Source organism: Ursus americanus, chromosome 36 (assembly GCF_024610735.1).
Source record: "Ursus americanus isolate L20-20 chromosome 36, mUrsAme1.1.p, whole genome shotgun sequence".
Taxonomy (NCBI): domain Eukaryota; kingdom Metazoa; phylum Chordata; class Mammalia; order Carnivora; family Ursidae; genus Ursus; species Ursus americanus.
In genome coordinates this window covers 19,346,369-19,362,354 of record NC_142162.1, presented here as the reverse complement: position 1 = coordinate 19,362,354, position 15,986 = coordinate 19,346,369, and the positions used below count along the sequence as shown (strand labels likewise).

The 15,986-nt window shown below is 34.6% G+C and overlaps 1 protein-coding gene across 1 annotated transcript in view; it reads left to right on the top strand.

The window, feature by feature from the left end:
• The window catches only part of AQR (aquarius intron-binding spliceosomal factor), an 83,861-nt gene that overhangs the window by 50,207 nt on the left and 17,668 nt on the right, over nt 1-15,986 (top strand). Inside the window, exons 20-27 of the mRNA XM_045815898.2 lie at nt 860-1,101; nt 2,471-2,617; nt 3,404-3,473; nt 5,909-6,019; nt 8,511-8,620; nt 11,275-11,410; nt 13,480-13,689; nt 15,458-15,595. Coding sequence (XP_045671854.1) covers nt 860-1,101; nt 2,471-2,617; nt 3,404-3,473; nt 5,909-6,019; nt 8,511-8,620; nt 11,275-11,410; nt 13,480-13,689; nt 15,458-15,595 — 1,164 coding nt within the window. The remainder of the gene's footprint in view (nt 1-859; nt 1,102-2,470; nt 2,618-3,403; nt 3,474-5,908; nt 6,020-8,510; nt 8,621-11,274; nt 11,411-13,479; nt 13,690-15,457; nt 15,596-15,986) is intronic.

Sequence of the window (15,986 nt, the reverse complement as noted above, 5' to 3'; positions counted from 1 at the left end):
AGGTAGTGATTAGTGCAAAAAAATAAGGTCATGTGATAAGAGTGTGATTAACATACCCTATCCTGTTACTCGGTTGTCCTGTTGTCGTGTATAGCGTTTATGACATAAAAATGGCTGGCTTTGCTATTTTAGTCTCTGTAATTAATAGCCTAGCCTTCTGATTTCCATATATGGGATAGAGCACTTTGTCAAAGTAATTATTAGAAAGTCTGAAAGTTTGCCTTGACTTTTGGTAATTTTGACAATGTATGTTAATAACTATAATGACTTTTTATTATAGAATGTTTCATTTTGAAATGTATTTGACATTTCACTTTTTTCTTTCTATTTTTTATTTATTTCTAATTTTATTTCTCCTAACAGTGTTAATTTTAATATTTTTAAATTATGTTTCACAACTGAGGCCTGTATTAATAGGCTTCTGGTTGTGTGTCATCTTAGCTTTGAGGAACTATGGAATATAAAGAAGAAAAGACTCCAGGAATTTCTAAGAGGAAGCATCCTCTTTAAGGGTTTGTTCTATAATATTTTTTTGTTGTTTTGTAGTCCTGATCGGATTTTCATTCTACCCAACGGGAGTCAAGTGATGAACTCATTTAAAATGACATTCTGTCTAAATGAACTCCTAACGGATAAACTGTCCTTGCTAAGTTTGGTCTTTTGTTTAACTCAGTGTATGGTATCAGCTGAAAATATAGCTGTTGATTCAGTCTAGCCAAGCACCTGTCAGCAGAAAATAGCTTCTTGCCCTGAAACACTCGGGAATTCTGGATTAGTGCAGCCAGCTCTGCATTCCACTGAAGTGCAAATGTTTGAGATGGCTTTTTGACACAACCCTTTTCTGTCCTTTCACTGACAGGCTGTGCTGGAGACCATTCGGAACCTGATGAATACTGATTGCGTGGTACCTGACTGGCTGCACGACATCATTTTAGGTTACGGGGATCCAAGTAGTGCACATTATTCAAAAATGCCCAATCAGATTGCCACTCTTGATTTCAATGATACGTTTCTCTCCATTGAGCATTTAAAGACCAGCTTTCCTGGTCATAATGTTAAAGTAACTGTGGATGACCCAGCTCTGCAGATACCCCCTTTCAGGTAAAGTCGGAACTGGATATGCTCCTTTCAAGCTTTCTGTAGGCAGTGTGAGATAGGCCATAGGACTGTAGCTAAAGTTTGGAATATCTTGGTTTTGTTTGGACAGTCTTTCCCTTCACCATATAATGACTGCGATAAATTTATTTTATTTGTCTCTATTTCTTAGTACAGAAAACGATTTTAAGACCATAATAGAAGTAGCCTCACGTCTAATAAAGGATCAGTAAACGCTTGTTGTCTGAAGAGCATTATATACACATATTTTAGCATTTGACTGAAGAAATATGTCTTTGTCTATTATGTATAATCTGGTATATTTCCTAATTAATGGACATAGTCATGGGATGTTGAACTTTCTTTTGTTTTCAGGAAAAAAATCCTATTTTTCTCTTAACTTTACTTGCTTTCACAAAACTTAAATAGTCACAATATAGTTATAGTTCATGTTAAAGGAACTCTGGTTTTAATTTTCAGTAGAAACGGAACAAAGTACCTAGAGCAGCAACTCATCACTCTTCCCTGAATTCTGTTACATGGAAAAAGTACACATAGAGAATCCTTTTTTTTTTTTTTAGTTTAATTTTAATGTATTCATTGACTCCCCCAGGTACTAGGGGGAGTCACCTCCTGAGGTGTCCCTGACCCCAGGCTAAGAACTTCTGCCTTAGGGCTCCTGGGTGACTCAGTCGGCTAAGCGACTGCCTTCAGCTCAGCCCATGATCTCCAGGTCCTGGGATCAGCCCGCATTGGGCTCCCTGCTCAACGGGGAGTCTGCTTCTCCCTCTTCCTCTGTCCTTCCCCTCCACCCCCCTGCTTGTGCTCTCTCTCAAATAAATAAATAAAACCTTACAAAAAAAAATAATTTCTGCATTAAAGGCTTGATATTCCAAGGGTGTCAAAACAGGGCTTCAGCCTGTCTCTCTAGCCTTATTTTCTCTATTGTATCCATTCTGGCAAAACTGTCCACTTGTACTTGAACCTGTAGTCTTCTTCTCAGAATATCTTCCCTCCCATGTTTAAGTTCTTTAAAACTCATCTTTGATGCCATCTCTCCCATGAAGCCTTTTCCGATTTAAGGAGGGACAATGTGTAAATCACTTTACAGTTCATGGATATAAGTATAGAAATGCTACTTGGGTCTTTGATTCTCCCTTAATCAGTTGATTTTTTCTAATCTGAACACCATCAACACACCTTTTAGTGCTTTTAAGTCTACTCTTTTCAGAATGTATGTATAGATAGTGACTTCCTTCAAGCCATATATGTTTCTTTCTGATCTGGTTATACTCCATACAATGTCATGCACAAGGTAGGTGCTTGGTAAATGTTGTTAATGGTAAAAATGTGAACAACGGTTTTGGTCTTGTAGGATAACTTTTCCAGTAAGGAGTGGAAAAGGGAAGAAAAGGAAAGATGCAGATGGTGAAGATGAAGATACTGAAGAAGCAAAAACCTTAATTGTTGAGCCTCATGTCATTCCTAATAGGGGTCCTTATCCTTACAACCAACCCAAACGGTAATTTTACTGTATGTGTTAATTGAAATAATGAATAATAGTTTGTTATTTTGGATTAATAATAGTTTAAATTTTACTGACCCTTTACAAACCCCAGGAAACTTCTGTTTCTGGACCCTCTTTCCTTGTGTTCTGTCAGACAGCTGAATAGCTCAGACATTTTTGGCCATTCTGTAGTCCTATTTCCAAAAGAAACATTTTGAGGTACTATGAGAAATAAATATTAAAGGGCTACCTTAATTTGAGCACAGCACTCTTTCTTCATGACCATGTGCTATCTGTATCAGTTACCTTCATGCATGGGCGCCATGACTATATAAGTGGCATTATATTTGGTATTAGAATAGGAACTGGAACTTTGACATTCTAAGTGAAATGCAGGATGTGTATTGAAAAATAACTGTAGTCTTTTCTTTCCTTAAGATTCATTCAGTTTTAGCTGGTCAGTAGGGGGTGGAGGTGAAGGAAATCATTCAGAAGAGATTGGTTCAGTCATGTAAGATATAAAAGTACTAGAGATTTGCCTTCCAACATTGTTCGTATAGTTAACAATACTGTACTATGCAGCAGAGGGTGATCTCGTGGTTTTTTGGTTTTTGTTTTACCGCATATACTCCCATGCACACTCACACCCACCCAAAGGGCTGGTGGGGGGGAAGAAGTATTTAGGGGAACAAGGGTGTATACAGAGGACACATTTAGACCTCTGGTCATTGTTGTCTAAATTTTTACTAACTGTTGTTCATCTGTGTTTTTAACCAACTTTTTATTTATTCTTATTTGCAGTAATACAATTCAGTTCACTCACACACAGATAGAGGCTATCCGTGCTGGAATGCAGCCTGGGCTAACGATGGTAAGCAAATTATTGTTACACGTGTTTTTACATGGATTCAGACAAGAAGTAGGCCTCAGATGTTTAGAGTATTTTTGAAGCACAAAAACCCAACTGGATTTGAGCATTTGTAAGTCATTGTGGCATTGTTTGCATGTGGAGAGTTTGCTTACTGCTCATTTCAGTATTCATAAATAAAGTTTTATTGGAACATAGCTATGCCTATTTGGTTATAAATTGCCCCTGCCCAGTTTTGTGCTGGAACAGCAGAGTTAAAATACTTGCAGCAGAGATTCTATGGCCTGCAAAGCCTGAAATGTTTACTTGCTGGCCTTTTACAGATAAAGCCTGCTGAATTTGATTTACAAATGTGTTTAGTTTCCAAATATTTAGAAACTTTCCTATTAATCTTCCACTTACTAATTTCTGGTCTGAGTCCTTTATGGTCAAAGAAAATACTTCGTGTGATTTCAATTTTTTATTTTTTTAATTTGCTCAAGTTTGTTTTGTGGTCCAGGATGTGCTCTGTTTTGGTGAATATTTCGACACACTTAAAAAGAGTGTTTATTGTTTTGGGGTGGAGTGTCCTGTATATGTCAGATTCATTTGGTTCAGTATTTCTCTGTCCTTGCTCATATTCCATCTACTATTTCTGTTGATTAAAGAGGAGTATTAAAGTGTCCAGCTACAATAACATATCCATCTGTTTCTCCTTTCATTACTTTCAGTTTTTGCTTCATGTTTTTTAAAGCTTTATGGATAGATATATACACATTTAAGGTTATGTCTTCTTGATGAATTGATGGATTTATTATTATGTAATGCCTTTTTTCATCGCTGGTAATTTTTTTTGTTCTGAAACATACTTTGATATTAATAAGGCTACTGCAGTATTGTTTTGATTAGTGTTTGCATGGTATGTCTTTTCCCATTAGTTTATTTTCTAACCTACCTATTAATGTTTGAAGCGAACTTCTTGTAAACAGCATCTAGTTGGGCTACGTTATTTTCTTTGTTATTACAGTCTCTGTCTTTTAATTGGTGTGTTTAGACCATTTACATTAAAAGCAATTGATATGTTTGGATTTAGGCATACCATTTTATTGTTTATGTTTGTTCTCTTTGTTCTCTTTGTTTTGTGTTCCTGTTTCTCTTTTTTTGTTTTTACCTTCTTTTGGGTTATTTACATAGATTTTAGTGTTTTCATTTTAATTTATCTGTTGTGTTCTTTTATATCTCATATATATTTTTTTCTTAGTGGCTGCTCTAGAGAATTACAGTATAGATACTTAATTTTTCACAGTCTACTTGAATCACTATTTTGTCTCTTAAGTTGAATAAAGGATCCTTACCTCCATGTAGGTCCCTTTCCCTTTTATGTTGTAGTTATGGATATTACATCTATATACTTTGGAAATACTGTCAGACAGTGTTAGAAAGTCCAACTTTTTTTTAATTAATAAATTATTTGAGAGAGGGAGAGTATGCGTGTGCACACAAACAGGGGGAGGGGCAGAGGGAGAATTTCAAGCAGACTCTGCGCTGAGTGAGGAGCTGACACGGGGCTCGATTTCACAATCCTGAGATCATGTTCTGAGCTGCAATCAGAAGTTAGACGCTCAACCGACTGAACCACCCAGGCACCCCAGAAAGTCAAACATTTTAAAGAACTCTAGAGGAGAAGAACCTATGTGAATTTGCCATTTATCTTTCATTCCTGATATTTTAAGTCTGCTCTGGTATCACTTCCTTTCTGTCTGAAGGACTCTTTTACCACTTTTAAGAGTAGGTCTGCTAGCAGTGAAATATCTTTGTTTTTCTTCATGGGAGAGTGTCTCTAAATCATCTTCATTCTTTAAAGATTTTCACTGGACATAGAATTCTATGGCATTCTTTCCTTTCAGCACTTCTAAAATATTATTCTACTTCTAGCTTCTATGGTTTCTGAGGGAAACCCTCAGTCACTTGAAACATCCTTTTGTTACATGTAATGTATCATTTTTTGCTATTAAGAATTTTTCTTTAGTTTTCAGCTATTTAATTATGATGTGTCTGGGCTTGGATTTCTTTGGGATAATTCTGTTTGGAGTTTGCTGAGCTTCCTAAGTCTGTAGATTTAAGTCTTTTGCCAGATTTTAGAAATTTTCAGCCATTATTTCCTCATATATTTTTTCTATACCATAAACTTTTTCCTCTTGTTCTAAGACCTCAGTAACATAAATGTTAGACCTTTTAGATTCATAATGCTCTGTTTATTCGTTTGTTTTCAATCTTTTCTTTCTGCTAATTTTTTAGGTTCGGTGATTTCTGTTGCTCTATATTCAGATTCACTGACTATCTTGTCCATTCCGTTATTGAACTCATCCAGCAATTTTTAAAATTTATCTGTGTTAGAATGTCCATTTTCTAACAATGTGATTACTTAGTAGTTTGATATGTGTTCATCTCCTTTTTAGGTTGTGGGTCCACCAGGTACTGGAAAAACAGACGTTGCAGTCCAAATCATATCCAACATCTACCATAATTTCCCAGAGCAGAGGACTCTGATTGTTACTCATTCTAATCAGGTAAGAGTGTGTGTGTGTGTGTGTGTATATACACATGTGCACACACATATATAGGATGGATGGTAGGGGAGATAAAGGAGTGGGGAATGAATGAAAGAAACAACAGTGGAGATTTCTGCTTATATGATAACCTGATCATAGGTACGATAGAATACTGGAAGGCTGATGAGTATAGTGTTTGCTGTTGAGTCACTCTTGGATTGTTACTGGTCATGACTGGACTATATTATGAAAATATAAAACAATCTTTTATTTCTAATGGAGAGGGTCAAAATGTGGGAAAGCTAAGAAGAATACTGGATGTATGGTAAATATTTGGATTAAATTACATTGCTCCCCACCTCCCACCATCTTCCATGCTAAGCTAAACCTTTTACTTTGAGATTGAAAGCATTACCATTACTGGTAACATTATTCATCCTTCAGTAGAACGAATATTACCAAAAGACTAAGGCTCAAATGTATTAATACTGGATTAAGTTGTATATCCTTATGAAGTCTACATATGAGTATGTATTACATGGATTTTATGCTGTAGATTCAATACATAAGGCATTTATAAACTAAGTAATAAAAACAAACTTTTTTCACATAACATCTGAAAAATTATCTTTACATCTATGTGTGTGCTATGGTAGTTCTTCTAAAGCTGTCAACTATCATAGAAATGAGTAAGACAACTAACATTCAGTAGCTCTTTTGTAAAACGTGACAGGCAGCTCTCAGAACATCATGAAACTTGCAGGATAGTCTAACCTCCGAAGGTACTTACGTTCTCTCACTAATGATTTCAGTTGGCCATTTCTTTGAAAGAGTTGATCTACAAAGAAGCACTGGCTTTTTAGAATGCAAAATGTCACTTAATTCTGTTATTTGTCAACTTTTAATCTACAGGTTTTTAAGATTAATGCTATCCAGTTCATTCACTTTTTTTTGTATCTTTGAAGTTTGTAAGCAATGGTGGCTTACAACCATTTTGCAAGGGAAAAGGTTGACTGAGGCTTTATCTTAATAAAAGATACAAATTATATAAAGGCCTTTTTTTCTTCTATTTAGTAAAATTTAATCTGTAATAATCTTACCTATTTCCAGATTCTTAAGATGAATAAAGAGTAATTCATCTTTTGTTGTTTTAACATAGTATTTTTAGTAAGTTTTGTCATAACTTGATAATGACTTTCCGTAGGATCTTCTACTTATGATTGACTTGCATAGTATAATTACAGAGAAGGTTGTTTTGCAAATATGACCGAAGACTTCGTTGTTTGCTAATGAATGATCCTCGATAATCATACCATCCTCAGTGATGTCTATTAAATTGTTGATTGGTTGCTTTGTACAGTTGTTTCATTTGTCAGATCTTCGTTTGCATACTTAACTGCAAACAATTCTTCAGTATTACTTTAATTCATAATGAAGTCTTGCAGTTTTTTCTGAGAGTTCAGTGTGGGAGTATTTTTTGTTCCCTAAATCTTTGTGGTTCCTGAGTGTGGATAGTGAGTAATGCCACGTAGTCTGATCCATTGGATCCCAGGTTGTGGATGGAGAGCATCAAGTTTGGATAGTGGGGAATTTTTTTCTGAAAATTTGTGTTAATTTCTTCAGTATCTGAGCTCTAATTGCTAGAATTTTGATAGCAAAGGATATCTGTTTTTACATTATATAACCTGGATATTTATAAGACTGGATGTTGTCTTCATGGGTGGGGTTAGATTGATCGTAGTTAAGAGAGATGTTTGGCTGATTTTTAAATGATGTCTTTAAAATTAGCATTATGTTTCCGCACTATGAAACTTTTGCCTTTCTACAAAACACTGTAACTGCAGATTTTAGGTAATTAATACTAGGATTTAAGGGAACCCTAAATATGAGCATTTCATAGGTAGAAAGGAGTGACTTCTAGATGGCCTCCATCAGAATAGTTTGCAATGAATAAGTGCTCTGCTCATTGTTGTATATAGAGAACTCTAGACCTTTGGCCTAAGATTTGAATGATGCGCTTTATCTTTCCAGTGTTTGGTCTTCTTGTTATATTCCACCTACACACTCACTGCCTGAGAGTCCTCCAACCACAAAAATGTTTCAGTTTTCTGCAACCCATGGATATTCGATTGAGTGAAATCTTGGTGTGTTTATTAATTATTTTAGTAACTCTTACTATTTGGGGAAAACAGAAACTGATCTAAAGCCTTTCTTTTTTTCATAAATTAGAAGCAAATATTTAATGATTAGATGATTTTTATGGTTTTCAGTTATTCAGTTGGCCAAATATATGTAGGCAACAATATCAGAAATCAAGAAAAACACTGTTTTGTTTAAATTGTAAATGACCTAACGTAAGACTTGTTTCTTTCTGTGTTTTGAAGTTGATTCTTATCTGACTGGACAATGCTCATTCTTTTCTGTCCTTCTAAATGTTAGTTTTCCTTACTTTTAAAGGAGCTGCTGGTTCATTAAAATTCATCCTTATCCTTTTTGTTTTATTCTCCAGGCCCTGAACCAGTTGTTTGAGAAGATCATGGCTTTAGACATTGATGAGCGCCACCTGCTGCGTCTTGGTCATGGGGAAGAAGAGCTGGAGACAGAGAAAGATTTCAGCAGGTGGGCAAACGGGGATGAGTCTTGAAATGACATACAAAACAATTTTTAACCTTCTTTTTCTTTATTAAAAAAACACCAAGAGACAAGTGTCATGAATAATATAACTTGATTCTGAAAGGTTCTAGCATAACCTACTTGGAGTTCACCTAAAAGTCTGGTCATAATCTCCCTCAACTCCAGTTCTGTGTGTTTATGCCACTTTTTTCTAAAGAATACAGTTATTTCAGTAAAGAGAGTTATCTTGTTCATCTTTTTAAAATTACAAATTGCCATTTGTTCTCTACTTATTGAGGTAATTTTTAATGTTGCCAACTCAAACTGTATTAGCTTACCTGATTTTCTCTCCACATTTCATCCAGACATTTAACTTGTGTATATTTTAGGTATCAATTAAGAAGTTGGTTCATTTAATGAAACACGATTGAAGATTAATGACAGTATAAGCTTTGGGGTTAGAAGTCTTATGACAGTTAGTTAATTGCTGTTTAGCTGGACTTTATATTTAACATTACATGAAATAAAGTGATTAACATTTTACAAATCAGATTTCTTCTGCTGTTAGTATTTTAGGTTTTCTCTTCAAACTTTCATTGTAATAGTTCATATATTTATATTTAAATACATTTTTAAAGCATGATTTCAGATAATCATCATAAAAGACAGCTGCACATATTTAATACAGCCTTTGGCTATTAAACGTGGCCCTTGACTAAATTGATCATAGACATCAAAAGAGCTGAAGGAGTATTAAATTATTATGTTGCATCTATTTTGAGTTCTTTTATCAGAGAGCTCACCAGACATTTGTTAGCTTCTAAAAAATCATAGGACAAAGAAAAACACCCATTAAGTTATTTGGGGCTCTGGATTCTTAATTTTGGATTAGCCAGAGATACTTCTCTGAATTCCTGCTGTGAATATTTCCTCATATTCAACTTACAAAAGTGGTCTAGACTCTAAAATTTAATAATCCAGCATTCAGTGAACATAAAGGTGCTGGTGAAATGCTAAATACTGTAATTATAATTACACTGCAGTAGAATTTATAGTTTTTTTTTAAATATTGTAATAGAACAGTAGAACTTTAAAATACCAAGGTAATACCAAGTTTCTGAAGAAAAAAATATTTTTTGCTTTCTGATACATAAGCCAAGCCCCAGGTTCTTAGTAGGTGTGTGCTCATTTCGTTGGACTTACTCTTTCATTTCTCTCCTTTTGTTGTAATTAAAAAGGAAAATAGTATCATTTCATAATAAGAGTAATATCATTTTCCCTAAAGAAAAATTTTCAGACTTTGTGAGATAGTAGAAAGGGAATGGTCATCCATAATTCCACTACTCCAAAACAACTTTTTGTTAGTCTTCTTAATAATCATCTGTAAACATGCTATTATTTATAATTGTATACATTGCTTCTTTAAATTAAGATTTTATTTTTTTAGTATAGTTTTAGATTTACAGAGTAATCGAGTAAATAGTACATAGAGTTCCATTGTATATTACTTTTTAAATTTAACCCTATATCACAAGAATTTTGGTATCTTACAAGCATCTTCAGTTTTTTTCTCATTACCAAAGTGTTGATTACAGAAAAAGTATATTAAGCTCTAGATAACCAAACAGAAAGAGGTTACCTGGTGTAACGTTTATATCCTTCTAAGTTGGAAAATTCTTAAAACATAGACTCTGTTTTATATCCCTTTATTCTCCATCATTCTTGCTGCCTCAAAGGTGAATTTCTGATCTGTGGGGCATTCAAGATTTCTCTCTTTGTCCAGTCCTTAAACATGACAGCAGCAGTGTTTATACTATTTTATTTTTTGTGTAATGTTAAAAGGTTGTTAGAGGAGGCACTTTGTTATTGTGGAAAGAATTCTGATTCACTGCTTTTTTCTTAATTACGTGCCTCTGAGCCAGGTACTCCTCAAATTCCAGTTTTCTTACTCATTCAGCAAATATTTATGAACCTACTAGGTTCAGGTGCCTGGCTACATGCTAGGATAACAAAGAATGATCAAATACATTTTAAAATTACTTCCCGAAGCCTTTAGAACTAATCTACTTCTATGATAGGTTAAACCGGGTCATTCAAAGCAGCCAATCTGTAAACTATGTATTCTTGGTCTGTGATGAGATGAACTAGCACCAGAAGGCACTGTCCTGTTTCCCTCTTTGTGAAGACCTTGTTATTTAAAAAAAAAAAAAAAAAAAGAATTAAATGGTGCATTTGGTAATACAGTTGATTTTCCTCCCTCACAGACCACTGACATGTTTGCAGATCAACACTGATCCAAGAGCTACCACTTATATTAAATATAAACAGTGTTTTCTACTGGTATTTTTTTTCTATTTGGCCATTTATAGTTTTTATTATTTTTTTTAAAGATTGATGTATTTATTTGAGAGAGAGATGGGGGGGGCAGAAGAAGAGGGAGAGAGAATCTCAAGCAGACTCTGTGCTGAGCATGAAGCCCAGGGAGGGGCTCGTTTTCATGACCTGAGCTGAAACCAAGAGCCTGATGCTTAACTGACTGTGCCACCCAAGCCACCCCATTACGATTTTCTTATACGATTTTCTTAAACGTTTTGCTGTCAGTTTCCTTAAAAATCTCTTCATTACATAATTTTGCTTTTTTGCCTAATTGAAATTTCTAGATATGGAAGAGTTAATTATGTCCTGGCTCGAAGAATAGAACTTTTAGAAGAAGTCAAAAGATTACAAAAGAGTCTAGGGGTTCCAGGAGATGCTTCATATACTTGTGAAACTGCAGGCTATTTCTTCTTATATCAGGTAAGAAATTAAGAGTTTTTAAATCATATGGTCTTCAGTTGGAAACCGGGATGGGTTCTTGAAATCCTTCTTGAAAGCCTATTTTTTCGTTGAGTAGATTAAAATGTATGCTGTTGCCAAAGCTATATTTGTGAATATTAAATGTTTGTATTTCCTATTATCTTTGATTTTCTTGGCTAAATAGCTTCACTTGATGACTCATTCACTGAAAGGCCAATGTTGCTACTTTTTAAATTTTTTTCTTTTTTCTTTCTTGCTACTGACAAATTTTCTAGTCTCTCTTTGTTTTCATTACTGTAGAAATATAACTAAATATGCTTGCTACCCAGTGGTAACAAAGTACAGTTCTCTAACCTACTTCTATTCATATTAATCAACTAATGAAGAAAAACATACTCTCCTTTCAAATTTCCAAAAATAAATTATGTTTTAGAACTAATTTCAAAGTAGGAATTTAAGTTAAAAATTCTTTTGACTTCAATTTAGAGGTGTGCTTTTGCTTTGGTTAGGGTTAATTTTTTAGGTGTGAAAACCATTGAGTAATAGAAAACTAAATTAAATGAACAAAAGTAAACCTTAATAGTCAGTTAGTTTACAAATAATTTTAAGCAGATTAAGGCATAATCGTATAATGGAGAATTTTATATAACTTTGTTCTCTTTGTACTCATGATATTTGTATATTTTAAGTCCAAATTGTAACATAGAAATTTTAAAATGTGTATGAAAGAATAGGTGAACGCTCGTAAGTAGATACACAGACCAATTCAATCCATTCAAAATGATCAGATTTCATGGTTTCATGTGACACAGAGAAGATATACAATTATCTTGCAAAGTAGCCTGCATTGGACTCATCACTTTGAGTAATGGAGTAAAGAACATGCCTAAATATATATTTGGCACAAAATAAAAATCACTAGGCTCTCAGTGAAAACTACCTTTAAAAGTAGGAGAAATAATCTATAAATTTGTGGAGGCTTAAATAATCGATTTGGAAAAAAAGAACTTGAAGCTTCACAGTGCAGATCAACAATTTTCAACATGTAAGAATCACATTGGGAAAGTTATTTTGAAAGGAAATTGTCAAGTTCTGTCCCCGGAGATTCTTTTTCAGTAGGAGGTGGCATCCAGGAGTCTACATCTTTATTTAGCCTCTCAGATGTTCTGCCTAAGAACCACACTTGGAGAAACCCTGACTGGGAGAATTACCAAAATTGAGATTAAGTAGGAACCGCATGGTAGAGGCATAGTAAAACATACCAGTATGTAGTTGAACTATATCACAAAAGTCATAAAATGAGTTTTCAAATATATACTCAGTTTAACAGAAGTGCTTTGTAAATATACTAAAGAGAATTGGAAAAATGTAAAGGTCTGGAAGACGGGTTGGCATTTACTAAAATGCCGCTAAAGTGGGACTTACCGTTTATGGAGAAAAACTGAGATAATGAAAAAATACAGAATTTCTTTGTCCAGAGAATTAGTTTTTTTGTTTGTTTTCTAAGCATCAGTAATACTGTTTGGAGTATACATGGAGAATCTGAAATGTCTGATATAAGGTCCCATAGATGACCCTGAGATTCTTTCCAGTTTATATATAGTTATAAATTATTTATATTTTTATTTATCCTTATATATACACATGTATTTTTTTCTTTTGAGAGAGAGTGTGTGGTGGGCGGTGTGAGGAAGCAAGGCAGAGGGAGAGAGAGAATCTTAAGCAGGGTTCACACCCAGCACAGAACCCAACTGAATCTCACGACCCTGAGATCATGACCTGAGCGGAAACTAAGAGTCGGACATCTGACTGAGCCACCCAAGCGCCCCTAGTTTTTCTATTTTTGATTAAAGAAACTTTTTTCTATAATCTTAAAGGTCACTTTTTAAAAAGGGCAATATGTCAGTGACTCGGATAAGAAATAGTCTTGTTAGGTAAGGGATTGCTTTTCTTTTTCTTTCCCTTTACTTAGTAGATCTTATTTTTACTAGCTTTCTTTTTTTTTATTTTGTCATTTAAAACATAATAGTTACCTAGGAAACTTAATCTCAAATCCCTTTTTTTCATAGGTCATGTCTCGTTGGGAAGAATATATCAGCAAAGTGAAAAATAAAGGTAATACGCTGCCAGATGTCACGGAAGTCTCCACTTTCTTCCCTTTTCATGAGTACTTTGCAAACGCCCCTCAACCCATTTTTAAAGGCCGATCTTATGAAGAAGACATGGAGATTGCTGAAGGATGTTTCAGGCATATTAAGAAAATCTTCACTCAGCTTGAGGTAAGGATTCTCAGGTTTTTTTAACTTGCCTTTAAAGGCTTTAAGTTTAGTTGGTTTTCTTGTTGTTGCTCTTTTTTGTTTTCAATGAAGTAAATGTGGAATATTCACATCTTACAAACCCGATTGTTACTTTTAAGTGAGATTATTGAAAACATTTATAGTTTTAGTTCAAGAAGTGAGTAAAAATTAAGATATAAATTGAATCCCCATTATTCTGACTATTCTGGTGTAAAAGTCCTAGCATTGAAGAAAGGAATGCTTCCCTCAAGAGAGTCAACAGTGTTTCTTTGAATTGGAATCTGAGACTGCCGCATGGCCCTTCTGAGTTCTTCATACTTTTTGACCAGTGGCAAAAAGTGTGGTAGCTTTGTTAGGCAGGTTGATTTATCTTGAGTATTAAGGTAAAATAAGAAGAGAAGAAAATGTCTGGAATCCAGGCACATAAACCACCTCCCGTGCTTTCCTCGTTTATCATTCTCTATGGAAAACATCATTTGAAGACTCTAGCAGAGCCAGTAAGGGATCACATTCAGTCTCAGATTCCTCAGTAAGATGATTTAGGATTCCTCCAGGTAAAACGGGCAATAACTTTGTCTGTTTTATCTTTCTACCTTTTAGGTAAGATGATATCTCTATTTCCTAGAGGAGTATCTGGCGCATAGTATATGTTCAATAAATACCGATGTATGATATAGGTAGGGGGGTAGGTAGGTAGGTGGTGGGTACAGAATAATAAATATATGGTATAATAATAAATAAAATTTTAGAACCTACAAAACATTATTAGAGTATGTTTATGATTATAATAAAGTAAAAGGATAAAAACATTTAATTCATAATAGTAGCTGTCTTGGGTGGGGGTGGGGAGAGATTTAAACAGAGTACTTCTCCTGTATCTCTCATGTTTTATTTAAAAACAAAAATGTTAAAAATATCTAACGTATGACATAATGTTCAGAATTTATAATACTTGATATGAGGTACTCTGCTTGGGCTTGTTTGCTTCTCGCTTAATATCTATTGTCCATTCTTCTGCCCTGCTCTGTGGGGGACTCTGCATGATCAGAGGTGGGGCTGATTCTTGGAGGTTTAATTTCCTGGCCTCCCATATCAGCTGACTTCTGGCTGGGTTTAGCCAATAAAAAGGTGGCTGAAATAGAGAAGCTACGATATTTCTCTACCAGTTGTCTTGGGTTTCATCTCTTCCATGGCTCCAGTTTCTGTTGGCCTGGATGCTGTGATTGTTTTCTAGCTTATTCTGGTACCCCAGTCCCTGGGCTCTGGTAACACTGCCTCCTTCCCTTATCTGTCCTAGCATAGGAATAGTCAAACTTCCTGCTATCGCTAATCTCCGGCTTACCTCAACCATTCATTCCCTGGCTGGCTTTTGTGCTCCTTTGTCAGCTATGGAACCAGACCCCTGCATTAAATTCCCTTTGTTATGAATATTTGAAAAAGTTTCTGTTTTCGTAGTGGGACCTTGAGTAGATACCGTGGTGATAGATATTTATTCAGTATTCTTGTTGATAACTGTCAATATTTTACCTTATATAAAACAACAGTCCAAATTCTAGCTTGAGTATCAGTTATTATATGAACTTAATTAGTACCTAATTAATAATGAACAGAATTGTGATTCATTAGGCTTAGTTTATGATATATTTATGTTAATCCAGAATTAAGTCTGATAAACTGGATTGTATAAATGTATGCATGAAACATGTTTATTTTTCTAAAATACTCTCTCACTGACCCCCCACTCCCATAGGAATTCAGAGCTTCTGAACTGCTTCGAAGCGGACTGGACAGATCTAAATACCTCCTGGTGAAAGAAGCCAAAATCATTGCTATGACTTGTACTCACGCTGCCTTAAAACGACATGATTTAGTCAAGCTAGGTTTCAAGGTGGGGGCTTACAGTTTCATTCTTCAGTTGAGCATCTATTCAACTGTTAGGTTTCTCTTTCCTTTCCTTTCCTTTTCTTTTTCTTTTTCCTTTTTTTTTTTTTTTAATTTTTATTTATTTAAATTTTCCTTTCCTTTTCTCTTCCTTTCCTTTCCTTTACCAAGGCCATTTCCCTTGAAGATTGGCTTACCTCTTATTGAAGTTCATATTTATAATTACTTAAAAATGTCTCTTCTGAAAGTGATGATAACCTCTGATGTTTATATGATTAGTGAACTCTAAGTCTGATTTTTCGAAGTCTGCTTAACAGTAATATGTCCATTAAGTAACATAACGCTATCATTGTCTAACCAAATTCTAATATGTGTTAAAGCAACTTGATTTGTTTTCA